We start from the raw sequence: 18895 nt of genomic DNA on the forward strand, positions 1-18895 counted from the left end.
CCAGGTTGGTAACCACTGAGAGGTGAGGCAGTGACATCACAAAAGGTGAAAGGCATCCTTCACAAAATAACACTTGAATTGGTGCTAAGGATGAAGAGGAATTTAGCCAAAGGGGTGGGGGTGGGGGAGTACTGCAGGCTGCCATCAGAATCAGACACAGAAGTATGAAATAGTATAGAGTATACAAAGAGCAAGTGCCCTCCCTGCCAGAATCTGGAGTAAAAGGCAGAAAATCGTGCCAACACATGGAGGGCCTCGTGAACCAGTTTTGGGAATCTGCCTTTGACCTAAAAGCACTGGGAAGCTTGTAAGGATGCAAAGAAAGGAAGTAACACAATTGGCTTTAACTCTGAAGAATTATTGAAGCAAGAAGCTGGTAACAGGGGATGCCTCGGAGCAGGACTGACAAGGTAGAAGAGAGAGATGTTCTTTCCCCTTTGTGCCACCTTTTGAACTGTCTGAATTTTATTACCATTTGCCAGAAGCATGTTAAAAAGAAAAATTTACAGGAAACCCACTCTATAGTAGAGCATACTTGCCAATAATACATCAGATAAGGAGTTAATTTCCAAAATATATAGAGAGCTCATACAATTCAACAAAAGGAGGACAAAAAAAACAATTAAAAAATGGGCAGAGGGCCTAAATAGACACCTCTCCAAAAAGGACATACAAACGGCCAAGAGACATATGAAAAAATGCTCAACATCATTAATCATCAGAGAGATGCAAATTAAGACCATGAAGCATCACCTCACACCTGCCCGAATGGCCGCCATCAACAAATCATCAAACAACAAGTGCTAGCGAGGGTGTGGAGAAAAGGGGACTCTAGCACACCGCTGGTGGGAATGCAGACTGGTGCAGCCACTATGGAAAACAATATGGTGTATCCTCAAAAAATTAAAAGTTAAATTAAAAGTTGAACTTCCATTTGACCCAGTGATCCCACTTCTAGGAATATATCCTAAGATGCCTGAAACATCTGATTGGTGAATCAGAAAGAGTATATGTACCCCTATGTTCATAACAGCACTATTTACAATAGCTAAGATCTGGAAACAGCCCAAGTGTCCATCAGTAGACAAATGGATAAAAAAGTGGTGGTACATATACACAATGGACTACTATGCAGCTGTAAAAAAGAAAGATCTTATCCTTTGAGATGATATGGAGGGGCTTGGAGAGCATTATGCTAAGCAAAATAAGCCAATCAGAGAAAGACAAATACCACACGATCTCACTTATTTGTGGGATATAATAAACAAAATAAGCTGATGAATAAAATAGACCCAGAGACATAGAAAGGATTAGGGTTCAGACTGACAGACCTCAGAGAAGGGGGAGGATAGATGAGATAAACCAAAGAACTTATATGCATGTAAGCATAACCAATGGACATAGACAATAATGCTGGGGGTGGGGGGGAACGGGATGGAGAGGAGGGTGTCTACGGAGGAAAAAGGAGAAACATCTGTAACAAAAATAAATTAATAAAAATTGGAAGTAAAAAAGTAAAATTTACCTTAAAAAATTATTCTGCTAGTACCGGGAGGTATAGATTTGTGGGAGACAAGCCTATTGGGAGAAAGAGCAATTTTATCAGATGACCATGGGGAAGATGGAGTGGACCTAGACTGAGATAAAGAGAAGGATAAAAAAAGGAGGGTGAAACAAATAATAAAGAGGAGAAAAATAGCTAAAAGGGAGAATTCAAGATTTTTCATTAACTATAAAAAAAAAAGGAATGCAGGATCCAGCTTTCTGGATGGAGCCATTCACAATCTAGTAAACAGGGTGATTTCTAGGTGGCAGAGGAGGGGGTGGGGGTGAGTTCCACTGGAAGTAATGAGTTACAAGCACCCATGCAACATGCAAAGAGACAAGACCAGCAGCATTCAGGACAGTTCTGAGTTGGTATTCAGAATGCAGAACTCAGCAGCTCACAAATGAGGATGAAAGAGGGTGGCCAGGGACAGGGTGCAGAAGGGAAAGAGGGATAAACCAGAGAATATCCTGAAGTTCCTACCAGCCACAGAGGAACAGCACAAACAGCAGGTTGGGTTCTGAAACCAGCGCTGCTGTGGGAGATGATGTAGCAATCTCCCTCTATGAGGAGAAAAGGGTAGCATTTGAACCTACAAAATCAAAGATGCTTCCAATGTAGTGTCTTTACCTCAAATAGGGGAACTAACCCAAGATGAACTTGGTAAGAGTGAAAGTTAACAATTCTCTTTATTTTTTTTTTAATTAAAAAAAAAAAAGTTTTCTTTGTTGACTTTAGAGAGAAAAGAAGGGAGAGAGACAGATAGAAACATCAATGAGAGAGAACATCAACTGGCCGCCTCCTGCATGGCCCCCACTGGGGATTTGGTCCACAACCTGGGCATGAGACCTGACCAGGAATTGAACCAGCAACCGCTTTGTCCATGGGTCGACGCTCAACCACTGAGCCACATTGGCCAGGCTCTTTTTTTATTTTGTAGATAAATCTTTTACAGAGAAAGATCTTCAACACTATATTACAGTATAGGTAAGGAGTATTACAATGGAATTTCATCTTATTTAAGGGTTATATAGAAACATCAGAAGGTAAGATGTAATTCACGTCAATTCTTACACCATTTAAATTTTGTTACCGGTTATATTGTAGTACTAGTAAGAGAAAATTTAAATGGTGTTCAAATAAACCCTTGAAAGTTCCTAAATCTGCTCCTAAAGTACAGCATGGTTGTGTAGCCAGTGTTTACTATCCTCACATACATTGATTCTGGGAACCCTTGAGCCAGATAAATGGAGGGCATGAAGTGAAAGTCTACATATAGGTGTACAGGCCTTCGTACAATCTAGTCTTTAAGATGATTCTCCACTCCTCAGCAGCAGAAGAAAAGGCGAAGGAAGCAAAAGTGCTCTGCTTCCCTATGGAATTAGCTCCACTTTGTTTTCTGATGCCTTACCACATGTCAGATGTGATGTTTGGGATCATCAAAAAGAAAAACACTTCGGAAAGCACTTGGCCCCAAGACTGGCACAAGGTGTGTACTTGAACAATGTTTGCTGTACTTGATATCCAAATCAACATACACCATTCACTGGAAAGCTGTATATAATTTGGCCATTCATATCCTGGCTTTCCAAGTTTGCATTTCCTACTGTGGCCTCATTAACTGCACTTGACCAGGTAGAACATTAAATCTGGGGGAAAATGGAGAGGATTTGAGATCTAACCAATCAAGGTACCTAGCTAACAGGTGCATGGAGTTGCTGCACAATACAGCCATCTTGAGCATAAAAAGAGCATTTCCAAAATTGTGGCAGAGTGAATGCAAGCTACACAGACCATTTCCTAGGACCAAACTGGAATTACAACTAAAATAAAGACAAATCATTAAGGAAAAGCAACAGAAAAGCAGCTTGCGAGGACCATATAACCAGGGACACTGATTCAATCCTGGCAGAATTGCGGAGGCACAAGAGGGGGACTGGAAGCCCAGGCACAACAGTGGCCTTAGCTATGAGCAGTGCCCTGATGGTTAAACTTCCAAGCGGCTCCACAGCATAAAGAGCCAGGACAGAGCGCTAAAACAGCCACAGCCACTCACCTTGCGCTACGGCAGAGGGAGGGCAGACTGGACTGTAACGGTGTGGGAACACTCCAGATCTGAAGGGCGCTCAGAGCTTGTGCTGAGTTCTGGCCATGCAGGATGGTGGCCATCTTACTACTTCCCAGGGCTCTGTGGAGAGGGGGCGGCCCTTCCCTTAGAGTTTCAACCCCACCCGGTGGGCCAGTGAAATGAAAATTGAGGCTCATTAACAACCAGTATCTGTGCCATGCTTGGGAAATTCCCTCACACTGAACACCTGAGGGAGTTTTTCATTCAACTGAGAACCCAAGGCTCTTCAAATAACCATGACTAATAGCCTCCAGGCAAAAAGCTATAGGATAACTGAACCATTTCTGGGGTTGAAACTCTACCCAAAAAAGTAAGACTTGACAGTGGTGTTTAATGTGGGTCCTCCCACACTTACCTAAACCCAGTAGAGGAAGTGACAAACAACAGAACACCAATACCCACAGGAAAAATTTGGCAGGTTCCAAAGCCTACTGAGATAACTGAAATGGTGAAACAAAGAAATAAATGCCAAATGAAAGAACAGGAGACCCCTACCAAAGATGAGATAAATGAGGTGCAGTTAAGAAAGTTAAAAGAGAAAAAATTCAGAGCCATGATCTTGAGAAAAGTCAACAGCATGAGTAAGACATCAACACCCTGAATAAAGACATAGAAATCTTCAAAATCAACCAATTAGAAATTAAAAACCACCAAGAAGAAATGAAGAATGACACAGCAGAAATAAAAAACACATTGGAAGGTCTAAACAGCAGAGTAGAGGAAGCTGAGGACTGAATCAGTGAATTAGAAGACAAAGTAGAAAAAAATCAACCAATCAGAAAACCAAAAAGAAAAACACAATTAAAAAACAGAAAAACAGATTAAGAGAACTGTGAGACAACTGGAAACATAATAATATTCACATCATAGTAGTCCCCAAAGACGGAGAAAATGAGCAAGGATTAGAGAATATATTTCAAGTAATAGTGACAGAAAACTTCTCTAATTTGGTTAAGGAAGAAGGCATTCAAGTTCAAGAAGCACAGAGAGCCCGAATTAAGAAGAACACAAACAGGGCCACACCAAGACACATAGTAATTAAAATGCCAAAATAAATTTTTTCCCTCACCTGAGGACATTTTTCCATTTTTTGTTCAGATAGAGTGGGAGGGAAAGAGAGGAAGACAGAGAGAGAGAGACACATCGATGTGAAAGGGACACATCGAGGGCCTGCTTCCCACATGACCCAACCAAGGCAGGAGACAAACTGCATCCAAGGCACGTGCCCTTAGCGGGAACCAAACCCGGGTCTATCGGGAATGCAGGCCAATGCTCTAACTGCTGAGTAAACCAGCCAGGGCTAATATGCCAAAATTTAAAGACACAGAGAGAATTCTAAAAGCAGCAAGAGAAAAGCAACAGGTTACCTACAAAGGAACCCCCATAAGGTTATCGGGGAACTTCTCAACAAACACTTCAGGCCAGAAGGGAATGGCATGAAGTATTCAAGGTCAGGAAAAAAAAGGATCTGAATCCAAGACTACACTACCAAGCAAAGGTATCATTCAAAATAGAAGGTCAAATAAAGAGCTTCCCAGACAAAAAAAAAAAAAAGGCTAAGGGAATACATTAGCACCAAACCAGCACTACAAGAAATGTTAAAAGGACTGCTGTAACTAGAAGAAAAAATAGGAAGAAAAATATAACCACACTAAACAAAAACGGCAATAAATAAGGATGTATCAATAATCACCTTAAACGCAAATAGACTGAATGCTCCGATAAAAAGACACAGAGTAGCTGATTGGATAAGAAAGTATGACTCATATATATGCTGTTTACAAGAGACCCACCTCAAAACAAAAGATGCACATAGGTTGCATGTGAAGGGGTGGAAAAAATCTTTCAAGCACACGATAGGAAAAATAAGCTGGGGTAGCAATACTCATATATGATAAAATAGATTTTAAAATGAAGGCCATAACTAGAGATAAGGAAGGCCACTACATAATATTGAAAGGATCTATCCAACAGGAAGATATAACCTTGGTAAACATATATGCACCCAATATAGGAACACCAAAATATATTAAAAATCTTACGGAGGACTTCAAAGGAGAAATCAACAGCAATACAATCATAGCAGGGGACTTCCACACCCCGCTGACATCACTGGATAGATCCTCTAGACAAAAAAAATAGCAAGGAAACAGAGACTCTAAATGAAGGACTCGACCAAATGGATTTAATAGATATCTACAGAGAATTACACACCAAAAATGCAGAATTCACATTCTTCTCAAGTGCACATGGGACATTCTCAAAGACAGACCACATGATAGGACACAAACTAAGTCTCTATACATTCGAGAAGACTGAAATCATATCAAGCATCTTCTCAGATCACAATGACATAAAACTAGAAATCAACTGCAACAAGAACATGCAAAGATATTGGAACACATGGAGGCTAAATAGCATGTTTTTTATCAAGAGATAGAAAATTTGAACAGACTGCTAACAACTAAGGAAATTGAAGAGGTAATCAAGAATCTCCAAGCAAACAAAAGTCCAGGCCCCGATGACTTCACAGGGAAGTTTTACCGAACATTCAATGAAGAACTAACATCCACCCATCTCCTCAAACTATTTCAAAAAATTAAACAATGAATGGGTTCCCAGGGAGATCAAGGAAGAAATAAAAAACTTCCCGGAAACCAATGAAAACGAACACACAACAACACAAAATCCATGGGATGCAGTGAAAGCAGTTCTGAGAGGGAAGGTCACAGCACTAAAGGCCTACCTCAAGAAATGAGAAAAAATTCTAATAGACTATCTAACCTCACAACTTAAAGAACTGGAAAGCAAACAAAAAGAAAACCTCCGAGCAAGTAGAAAGAAGAAAATAGTAAAGATCACAGCAGAAATAAATGAGATAGAGACAAAAAGAACAATTCAAAGGATCAAGAAAACAAAGAGCTGTTTTTTTGAAAAGATAAACAAGATTAACGAAACCTTACCTAGACTCACTAAGAAACAAAGAAAGAGAACCCAAATATACAAAATCAGAAATGAAATAGAAGTAACAACTGACACCACAGAAATACAAAGAATCGTTAACAACTACTAAGAACAATTACATGGCAAAAATTCAACAATCTAAGTAAAATAGACTAATTTCCAGAAACACATAGTCTCTCAAAACTGGACCAGAAAGACAGAAAATTTGAACAGACCACTAACAACTAAGGAAATTGAAGAGGTAATCAAGACTCTCCCAGCAAACAAAGGTCCAGGCCCAGATGGCTTCACGGGGTAGTTTTACCGAACATTCAAAGAAGAACTAACACCCACCCATTCTCCTCAAACTATTTCAAAAAATTCAAGAAGGAAGACTTCCAAACTCGTTTTATGAGGCCAGCATAATTCTAATTCCAAAACCAGAAAAAGACACTACAAAGAAAGAAAACTACAGGCCAATATCCCTGATGAACATAGACATCAAAATCATGAAGAAAATACTAGCAAATCACATCCAGCAATACATCAAAAAAATTATCCACCATGACCACGTGGGATTCATCCCAGGGATGCAAGGCTGGTACAATATTAGCAAATCAATAAACGTGATACACCACTAAATAAAATGAAGAATAAAAACCACATGATTCATATCAATAGATGCTGAAAAAGCATTTGACAAAATCCAGCATCCATTTCTGATAAAAATGCTCAGAATATGGGAATAGAGGGATCATATCTAGACATAATAAAGGCCATATATGAAAGACCTACAGCCAACATCATACTCAATGGGCAGAAACTAAAAGCATTTCCCCTAGGAACAGGAACAACACAGGGATGCCCACTTTCGCCATTATTATTTAACATAGTATTGTAAGTCTTTGCCACAGCAATCAGACAGGAAGTAAAAATAAAAAAGATCCAAATTGGAAAGGAGAAAGTGAAACTGTCATTATTTGCAGATGACATGATATTATACATAGAAAACCCTAAAGACTCCATCAAAAGTCTACTAAACTTAATAAATGAATTTGGCAAAGTAGCAGGATACAAAATTAATGTCAAAAAATCAATGGCACACTTATACACCAATGATGAACTCACACAAAGAGAAACTGAAAAAACAATCCCATTTACAATCATGGCAAAAAATCAAGATACCTAGGAATAAACTTAACCAACGAAGTAAAGGACCTATTTGCAGAAAACATTGAAAAAAGAAATAGAGGAAGATATTTTAAAAAGTGGAAGCACATACCTTGTTCATAGATTGGAAGAATTAATATAATTAAAATGTCCATATTACCCAAAGCAATCTATAGATTCAATGCAATCCCCATCAAAATACCAATGACATATTTCACAGAACTAGAAGAAATACTTCAAAAGTTCTTATGTAACCAAAAAGACCCCGAATAGGCACAGCAATATTAAAAAAGAAGGACAAAGTAGGTGGGATCACAATACCAGATATAAGGTTATACTACAAAGCTACTGTAATCAAAACATCCTGGCACAGGCACAAGAACAGGCATATAGACCAGTGGAAAAGAACAGAGAACCCAGAAATGAACCCAAGACTTTATGCTCAATTAATATTTGACAAAGGAGGCAAGAGCATACAATGAAGTAAAGATAGCCTCCTTAATAAATGGTGTTGGGAAAATTGGACAGCTACATGCAAAAAAATGAAACTAGACCATCAACTTACACCATACACAAAAATAAACTCAAAATGGATAAAAGACTTAAATGTGACACATGAATCCATAAAGAGCCTAGAAGAAACTGTAGGCAACAAAATTTCAGACATCATATGCAGAAGAATTTTCATTGATACATCACCTAAGGCAACAGAAACAAAGAAAAAAATGAACACATGGCACTACATCAAACTAAATAGCTTCTGCACTGCAAAAGAAGCAACCTCAAAATGGAAAAGCAACCCACTGTATGAAAGAGCATCACCGCCAATGATACATCAGATAAGGGGTTAATTTCCAAAACATATAGAGTACTCATACAACTCCACAAAAGGAAGACAAAGAACCCAATTAAAAAATGGGCAGAGGAGTTAAATAGACACCTCTCCAAACAGGACATACAAATGGCTAGGAGACAAATGAAGAAATGCACAACATCACTAATCATCAGAGAGATGCAAATTTAAACAACAATGAGGTATCACCTCACATCTGTTAGAATGACCGCCATCAACAAATCATCAAACAACAAGTGTTGGCAAGAGTGTGGAGAAACTGGGACTCTAGTACACTGCTGGTGGGAATGCAGACTGGTGCAGCCACTGTGGAAAACACTAATCTGTTACCTCAAAAAATTAAAAATTGAATTGCCATTTAACCCAGTGATCCCACTCTAGGAGTATACCACAAGAAGCCTGAAACACCAATCAGAAAGAATATATGTACCCCCATGTTTATATCAGCACTATTTATAGTAGCTAAGATCTGGAAACAGTCCAAATGTCCATCGGTAGAAGAATGAATTTAAAAAGCTGTGGTACATATACACAATGAAGTACTATGCAGCTGTAGAAAAGAAAAATCTCTTATCCTTTGAGACAACATGGAGGGACCTGGAAAGTATCATCCTAAGCCAAACAAGCCAAACAGAGAATGACAAGTATCATGTGATCTCACTTATTTGTGGAATATAATGACCATAACAATCTGAGAAATGGGGTAGTCCCAGAGATGTGGAAGTGGGGTACGTACTGACAATCCCCAGAACAGGGGGTGGTGGGGGAGAGCTAAACCACAGAACTTATATGCATGTGTGCAAAAACAATGGACATGGACAACAAAGCTGGGGACAGGACAGGGAGGGAGAGGGAGGGGGGAATCAGTGGGGGAATAAGGAGAAACATCTGTAACAAAAATAAATTAATTAATAAAAAATAAGTGATGCCTTCATATGGTCTAAATGGGCTTTTAAAAACTATTTAATAATTTACTAATGTAGGATATTTATATATATATACATAATAGATAAAAATAAAATATAAACACAATGTTCTTTCTCATAACACTTTCCAACAAATCTTCATTTTATTGTAGGCAGCACGTAGAATTATCACTGCCCCCCCCCTCCTTTTTTTTAGTGTAGTAATTGAGACTCAAAAGATAAGTTGTTCATCCAAGGTCACATAGGTAATGAGCATCTGCATAGAAGTTAGGCCTCCTGATGTCTTTTTCTGAGCCACTTCCCTAACTAATTCACCTATACCCACCTCTGTGCATACCATCTAAACTCGGTCTCTGTTTCACTGGGTTCATCCATTTTATCACTCAACATTTACAAAGTACCCATTGTCTGCCAGCCACAGGTGTAGGAGGAAGTATACAGCATTCACTGAATAAGCCAGAGTTGCCTATTTCAATCCTAGCTCTACCACTTGTCATCTAGGTGTCCCTGGATAAGTTACTTCATCTCTCTGTGCCTCAATTTCTTTAGTCTATAAAATCGGCAAATAAAATTCTACATCTCTCGCCCTGGCCAGTTTGGCTCAGCGGTTAGAGCGTCGGCCTGCGGTCCGAAGAGACCCGAGTTCGGTTCCCGCTAAGGGCACGTGCCTCGGTTGCAGTTTGTCCCCGGCCCTGGTTGGTCGTGCGGGTGGCAGCCACTCGATGTGTCCCTTCACGTCGATGTTTCTCTCTCTCTCCCTTCCTCTCTCTCCCTCCCACTCTATCTGTACAAAAAATGGAAAAGTATCCTCGGGTGAGGATTAAAAAAAAAAAAAAAAAAAAAAATTCTACATCTCTCACAGGGCTGTTGATAATTAAATGAGAGGATACTTAGCAATATGAGCTGCTTTTATTATTCTAGGTTCTGAGGATAAAGTCTCAAATCAGACAAGAGCCTTAGCCTCAAGGAGCTTTCCTGTACTGGGAAACACATTAAACAAGTAAATCACTAATATTAGTTTCAAATAGTGATGAATGAGCACTATGAAAAAAAGATGTGTGACAGGGTGGGTGGGAAGATACTTTAAGTGGTCAGAGAAGAATATTCAGATATTGTAACTATAAGAATGATAAGATCCAGATATAAAAGCTGGGGGACAAGGACTAGGACTTGGAAAAGAAGCTTTAATTAGAATTGCAATGCAGCCAACAGACTTCATAGGAAAGCAAGCACTGAAACAGATTAAAGCCAAGGGGCTGAAACAGAGACTGGTCTGCCTCACCTTGGCAACAGACAATGTTGATTGAGAGGGAAATGAAAGCATCTGGTACAATGGCAAGATGGTTGGCAACACCATGTTTGGAAGCTAATTTATAGCATCCAGAAGAGTCTGGCTTTTGCATATGTCCCTACAGAGCTAAGTAAGGTAGGACAAGTGGAAGTTGAACTATTAGGCAAATATTACTCAGCAACCATCATATCATACAAGGACTCTTGGTATTGATGGAACCAACCAGAAACCAGCTTCAGAAAAATGTTGGAAAGGACAAAATTTGAAAAGACCTTCAGCAGTCAACTGAATTATGGTTGCTATATGACTGTACTCATAACTATAATTAATTTGTAGGGAAATGGGGAAAACCAAGGATTCATTTCAAAATCGTCAAAATCTAGATTTAGAATCTTCAACCCTCCTGTTTTCTCAGCATACATTAATGGATTAGTGCTTTATATTGTTTCAAATGAAAAAATTAGAAATGACTGTTTTTATTATCCTATATTGTTTCCTATAAAATTAAATCAGTAAAACATTTAGACATTTGCTAATATACAATCATTATTACAACAGAATTAGAAGACATTATATAATTTTAGGAACATATGCCTATGGTTATTAGCTGAAAACTAATAAATTGTGTTGGTGGTGGGCAACAGAAAATGCAGTGGTCTGTGCTTGGAGCAAGCTGACATCTTGCTGGGACAAGGAGGTCCTGAGGCTAGTGACTAGATGAGGGGTGGGGAGTGGGAGGTCAGAGATGGTCAGAGAGATCAGCAGCACAGCTTTGTAAAATAAGGTCATTCTTATTCACCTTAAATGCACTAGGTATTCATTAAAACCCTTACTTATACCCTGGCCAGTTGGTTAAGTTGGTTGGAGCACTGCCTAATATACCAGAATGTTGCAGATTCCATTCCTGGTCAGAGCACATACCTAGCTTGTGGGGACTGCATAAGGGAGGCAACCGATCATGTTTTTCTCACACTGATATCTCTCTCTCTCTCTCTCTCTCTCTCTCTCTAAAAATCAGTAAACATGTCCTCGGGTGTAGAAAAAAAAAAATCCTTGCCTGGAATTTTAAGCATGGGAAAGAGTTTCTGATTTGAATCACACACAACTTCTAATGTGCCCCTTTGGCTGCAGTGTTGAGAAGCCCAGAGCCTCTAGTTAAGAGGCTGTTGCAATTGTCCAGGATTGTAAGCAGCATCTCATGTACCGGTAACAAGACGTTTGCACTTGTGCGACTAACAGATCCAGGTCTGTAACTATTAAGTCAAATGAGACCGGAATGAGGCCTCACCACCTCTCTCGCTCTCCACTTTCTCCCGATGCCAGCAAAGTGTGAAGCACCTGGGACCTGGGCACTTCCAGAGCCTCACCTTTCCTCATTTACTGGGCGGAGGAAGAGATCTCACAACCATGGTGTAGGGTAGTGCTCCACCGGCGAGGTGTGCCCACCCGCTTTCGGCCAGCACCTCCCATTAGGCCTGCCCGGACTCTGCACCCTCGGGCGCCCTCCATGCCCACCCTGCCCCAGGATCGCTCCGCTCGGTGCGCCCTCCAACGGCCCGCTCACCCGGATGCCCTGCAGCACCCGGACCCGCTCCTCCTCGTCCATTCCGCCGAAGGACACTCTGCAGCCCTCACTACTCTCGGTGCCCCCCATAGCAGGAGACCGGTAGGCAGGCGGGCGGGCAAGCGAATCCGGATCCAGAGCAACCAGGAAGACGCTGAACGGTGGCTTCCCGGACTCCGTCTGCTGTGGCACAAGCCAACAAAAACACGTTTCATTGGACGCCTGCAGAGGCTCAGTTAATCATGTGGCGTGGGGCCGCGGCGTATTTGGGGAATTGTAGTTCCACCGGCCCGCCCAGCCCTTCTGTATAACTTGGAGGCCTGGGAGGCGTGGTGTGGGAGGTGTTGTGTGGGCAGCTTGGAAAACGCTTTGAAACTCAAGTCCCTCGTGCCTATACGCAGAGCGCCTCCAATAGCACGCTAAGGAGCAAGAGTGAGAGGGGCAGTACTTGCTTTGGAAAGGTCACCCTTGAAGCAGAGCTGAAGGTGATATCATGCCAAGAGACCACCGAGGGGGCTGAACCAAGCTTGTAATGGTGAACTTTTTATGGTTCTTGGCTTGGTTCATTCAGCAAACTGATATTGAATACAAGCAAGCATTGACCTAGCCACGGGGAATACAACGACTAACTAGACCTGTCCTGCCATTCTGCTTTTTACAAATCATGGAGGGAACAAATGAAAAGACAAGCAAGCGTGTAAATAAACTTGCTAACCACTGTGATAAATGCTATGAACGAAATTAGGAGGAGCCCTCCTTTAATTTGAGAGGCTAGAGCAACCTTACTGAGGAAGAAGTATTTGAATTGAGATCTAAGGTCTAGTGAAGAGTTGAGGAGAGGATGGGGAAACAACTTTGCTGGGAACCAACCATGCAAAGGCCCTGAGTCAGGAAAGACCTTGTCACATTCAAGAAGACAAAGGGTCTAACTGCATAAATGAAAACTGAAAAACAAGCAGAAGCAAGCTGGAGACAAGCAGGTCAGACCATGGAGAGCCTTATAGGCCCAGGTCAGAGTTTTATTCTTCAGAGAGCAGTGAATGGTCCTAAGCATTTAGGAGATGTTCTCCAAGGAGTATACATACTATGCATTGAGTGCAGCGTGTTTGCTTCTAACACAGAGTCATAAGTATAATGGAGGAACACAAATGAGTGCTATTCACAGTCACAGAAACCATGAATGAAGGCCTCGCTTGTTCATCTGAATTGCTAAATGGCTTTCATATGGCAAAGTGGGCCTGGAGTTGAGTTTGGAATCTGGAACTGGGGAACACTGGATTGCTACATGAAATAGTAAAAGTGATTTGGAGCTCCTCCTGGCCATCTGGAAAGAAAGGAGTGAGGAGGAGAGAGTAAATGAGAGAGACCAGTGAGACACTCTGATATGAGAACAGCTTAGATAAAGAAGCCTATGAAGCATAAAAAATTCACATCAAGAAATCGATGGTGCCCTGGCCAGTTTGGCTCAGTGGTTACAGCGTCAGCGTGCGGTCCAGAGAGACCCGGGTTCGGTTCCCGCTAAGGGCATGTACCTCAGTTGCAGTTTGTCCCCGGCCCTGGTTGGTCGTGCGGGCGGCAGCCACTCGATGTGTCCCTTTCACGTCGATGTTTCTCTCTCTCTCTCTCTCTCTCTCTCTCCCTCTCTCTCTCCCTCTCCCTCTCCCTCTCCCTCTCCCTCTCCCTCTCCCTCTCCCTCTCCGTCTCCCTCTCTCTCCCTCCCACTCTATCTGTACAAAAAATGGAAAAATGTCCTCGGGTGAGGATAAAAAAAAGAAATTGATGGCATTCTTATACACCAATGATGAACTCACAGAAAGAGAAACAAACCAAAAAATCCCATTTACCATCACAGTAAAAAAAAGTAAGATATCTAGGAATAAACTTAACCAAAGAAATAAAAAATCTATTCGCAAAAAACTACAAGTCATTGAAAAAAGAAATAGAGGAAGATATAAAGAAGTGGAAGCACACATCTTGTTCATGAATTGGAAGACTTAACATAATTAAAATGTCCATATTACCCAAAGCAATCTATAGATTCTATGAAATCCCCATCAAAATACCAACCACATACATCACAGAACTAAAACAAATATTTCAAAAGTTCATATAGAACCAAAAAAGACTTCGAATAGCCACAGCAACCTTGAAAAAGAAGGACAAAGTTGGAGGGATCAAATTACCAGATTTCAGGTTATACTACAAAGCCACTGTAATCAAAACAGCCTGATACTGGCACAAGAACAGGAATATAGACAAGGGGAACAGAACAGAGAACCCAGAAATGAACCCAAGGCAATATGCTCAATTAATATTTGACAAAGGTGGCAAGAGCATACAGTGAAGTAAAGACAGCCTCTTTAATAAATGGTGTTGGGAAAATTGGATAGCTACATGCAAAAAAATGAAACTAGACCATCAACTTATACCATACACAAGAATAAACTCAAAATGGATGAAAGACTTAAATGTGACACATGAATCTATGAAGAGCCTAAAGGAAACTGCAGGCAACAAAATTTCAGACATCATACACAACAGAATTTTCACTGATACATCACCTAAGGAAATAGATACAAAGGAGAAAATGAACACATGGCACTACATCAAACTAAATAGCTTCTGCACTGCAAAAGAAACAACCATCAAAATGGAAAGGCAACCCCCATTGCCAATGATATATCAGATAAGGGGTTAACTTCCAATATATATAGAGTACTCATACAACTCCACAAAAGGAAGACAAAGAACCCAATTAAAAAATGAGCAGAGGAACTAAATAGACACCTCTCCAAACAGGACATAAAAATGGCTAAGAGACATATGAAGAAATGCTCAACATCACTAATCATCAGAGGGATGCAAATTAAAACAAAACCTCACACCTCTCAGAATGGCCACCATCAACAAATCATCAAACAACAAGTGTTGGCGAGGGTTTGGAGAAAAGGGGACTCAAGTACACTTCTGGTGGGAATGCAGACTGGTGCAGCCATTGTGGGAAACACTACAGTGTTACCACAAAAAATTGAAAATTGAACTTTCATTTGACCCAGTAATCACACTTCTAGGAGTATACCCTAAGAAGCCTGAAACACCAGTCAGAAAGAATATATGTACCCCCATCTTTGTATCATCACTATTTACAATCGCTAAGATCTGGAAACAGCCCAAGTGTCCATCAGTAGACGAATGGCCAAAAAAGCTGTGGTACATAGACACAATGGAGTACTATGCAGCTGTAAGAAAGAAAGATTTCTTATCCTTTGAGATGACGTGGAGGGACCTGGAAAGTATTATCCTAAGTGAAACAAGCCAAACAAAGACAAATATCATATGATCTCACTTTTTTGTGGAATATAATGAACATAATAGTCTGAGGAATGGGGTAGTCTCAGAGATGTGGAAGTGGGTTACAGACAGACAATCCCCAGAACAGGGGATGGTGGGTTAGAGATAAACCACAGAACTTATACGCATGTGTGCATGAAAAATGTACATGGACAACAAAGCTGGGGACACGGTGAGGAGGGACAGGGAGGGAAGAATTAGTGGGGGGAAAAGAAGAAACATCTGTAACAATAATTAATTAATTAATTAATTAAAAAGAAAATAAATATGTCTTATCTCCTACTTATTCTTTAAATAAACAATTTCTCTTTTGCATTCTGGAAAAAAAAAAAAAGGAGCCTATGTACATTCCAGATGTTGGATAGCAAAAAGATTTTCATGAACAAGAACATATGCTAATTTTATTAAAAATCCTTTGAACTGACTTCCGGTCAAGATGGCAGGTAGGTAAACGCGGTATCACGTCCTCCCACAACCACATCAAAGTTACAACTAAACCACAAAACAACCATCATTCAAAACCGCCTGAAATCAAGCTGAATGGAAGTCCTACAACTACGGAATTAAAGCAGCAGCCACAGCCAGACTGGTAGGAGGGGCGGAGGCTTGAGGGCCGGTGGCGAGTCAGGCTTGTCCCACACCCACGTGTGGCGGATAAAAATCAGGAAGCTCTCTCAGCTGGGAAGGTCCTCCCTGAGGACTGAGGGGTCCTTGTCCCACACCAGGTGACCCGCTCAGGGTTCCAGTGCCAGGAAGAGAAGTCCCCATAACTTCTGGCTGGAAAAACCAGCGGGAATTGAGGCTCAGGGAAGCTGACGGCAGCTGGAGCCCCAGGCAGCTCCTTAAAGTGCCTGCGCATGAACTTATCGGACTCTCTCCCTCTAAGCTTGAAGGGGAGGCAGCTCGAGGGGCACCAGAGACATATAGGGAAGAACCGAGCTGTTTGGCACTGGAGAGAGGGCTGGAGAGGGGGCTTTCTCCGGGACAAACGTGCTATCAGAGGCCTTTGTTCCTTTGGCGAGCCCTTCCCTGGGGTGGCAGACAGTCGCCATATCTGGGACTCCAGCAACCTGCCTCACACTGGTAGCCTCGCCCTGGTGACTCCCTGTGGTCCTGCCCTGCCCCACCCAACTTTCAGGCCCACCCAAGCTGTTGCCACTTGCTTAACCATAGGATTGGCCTGTCTTGAATCCTGCTTCGATTCTTCCTAAATTCTTTCAAACGAGCAGCATCTGGTCTCAGCTAGCCCTCGTTAAGTAATACACAGAAACAAACACATGGAGGCAGCCATAATGAGGAGACAAAGAAACAGGTCCCAAATGAAAGAACAGAACAGAACCCCCCCAAAAAGCAAACCATCTATTTGGAATATAAGAAAACAAAAAACGCCCAATCAGAACAGCAAAAAGAAAAAAGAATCCAAAAAAATGAGGATAATGTAAGGAGCCTCTGGGACAACTTCAAGCGTGCCAACATTCGCATCTTGGGCGTGCCAGAAGGAGAAGAGCGAGAACAAGAAATCGAAAACCTGTTTGAAACGATAATGGCAGAAAACTTTCCTAACTTGGTGAAGGAAACAGACATACAAGTCCAGGAAGCACAGAGAGTCCCAAACAAGATGAACCCCAAGAGGCCCACACCAAGACACATCATCATCAAAATGCAAAAGGTTCAAAACAAAGAGAGAATCTGAAAAGCAGCAAGAGAAAGGCAGCTAGTTAACTACAAGGGAGTACCCATAAGGCTGTCAGTTGATTTCTCAAAAGAAACTTTGCAGGCCAGAAGAGAGTGGCAAGAAATATTCAGAGTGATGAAAACCAAGAACCTACAGCCAAGATTACTTTATCCTGCAAAGCTGTCATTTAGAATTGATGGCCATATAAAGACTTTCCCAGACAAGAAAAAGTTAAAGGAGTTCATCACCAACAAACCGTTATTATATGAAATGATGAAGGGTCTTTTTGAAGAAAAAGATAAAATATATGAACAAACAAAATGGCAATGAATACATATCTGTCAACAATGGAATCTACAAACAAAATGAACAAGCAGAACAGAAACATTCTCATAGATACAGAGAACATTTTGTTGGTTGCCAGATGGGAGGGGGTTATGGGAATGGGTGATAAAGGTGAAGAGATTAAGAAGTACAAATTCACTGCTAGACTGACAAACCTCAAAGGGAAAGCGGTTGAGGGGGTGGGAAGAAATAAACCAAAGAACTTACATGCATAACCAATGGACACAGACAATAGTGTAGGAAAAGGCAGGAGTGGGCGGGAGGGGGGAGGAGGGGGTCAATGGTGGAAAAATGTGGAACATCTGTAATACATTTTACATTCAACAATAAAGATAAAAAAAAATACTTTTAACTTTGATTTGAAAATCTCACTCCATCCTTTCTGTCCTCCATTTCTTCCCTGTCAGCAGAGCCTAGGGATTAGTCATCCCTTGCCACTTCATACTTCGACTTTCGTGGCTTCACTCTATCATGGTTTTTTCAAATATATTAATTAAAAAGTTGATCGAAACGGTGAAAAAGATACAGCACGTGTTCGGTTGTCTGACACAATTATACACCCCTGTATTACAATTAAAATTAAAATTACTCTATGTTTCGACTATAGGTCTATGTATTTGTGCACCCCAAGAATCCTTCCACACCAAGTGCAACTGCTAGAGTCTGGAATGGTTTAACCATGATAAAGAAGGACGACTGTATAGGACAAATTTTTTATTGGGGGAGCACCTATGGAGAAATGTAGTAAGGGAACAGAATAAGCTAAGTAAAGATGTGGTCAAAGCCGGAGACTGGCTTCAGCTTGATCCCACAGGATGCTCTGGAACACAAATTATGGCCACAAATAGTCTCACTCTGAGGTAAGGGGATGAGCCTTATCTCCCCCACATTAGTTATTGGCAGCCCAGGACAATTCCTCAGTAAAAGGGGCATCTGTGAGTTGCCAACACCCACAGCAGCTAGTGGATGGTCTCACCAGCCAATAAAAATTCTGGGTGGGGCACTTTCAGCACCCACTACATGCTCCCCATATTTTTCAAGGCCTCCTTAACACCCAAACAATTTCTAAGACAGTGAAGGTGTTATCTTTGTAATTAGCAAGT

The 18895-nt window shown here is 41.1% G+C and overlaps 1 protein-coding gene across 7 annotated transcripts in view; it reads right to left on the minus strand.

Moving 5' to 3' along the window:
- The window catches only part of CHCHD6 (coiled-coil-helix-coiled-coil-helix domain containing 6), a 181792-nt gene extending 169268 nt beyond the window's left edge, over window positions 1–12524 (minus strand). For all 7 annotated transcript variants that reach the window (XM_036245362.1, XM_036245357.1, XM_036245359.1 and 4 more), the window contains exon 1: window positions 12422–12524. In XM_036245362.1, the coding sequence (XP_036101255.1) occupies window positions 12422–12511 (90 nt within the window). In that variant the 5' untranslated portion in view covers window positions 12512–12524. The remainder of the gene's footprint in view (window positions 1–12421) is intronic.
- Window positions 12525–18895: the final 6371 nt, after the last annotated feature.

The sequence above is a fragment of the Molossus molossus genome, unplaced genomic scaffold, assembly GCF_014108415.1.
Source record: "Molossus molossus isolate mMolMol1 unplaced genomic scaffold, mMolMol1.p scaffold_m16_p_6, whole genome shotgun sequence".
NCBI lineage: Eukaryota > Metazoa > Chordata > Mammalia > Chiroptera > Molossidae > Molossus > Molossus molossus.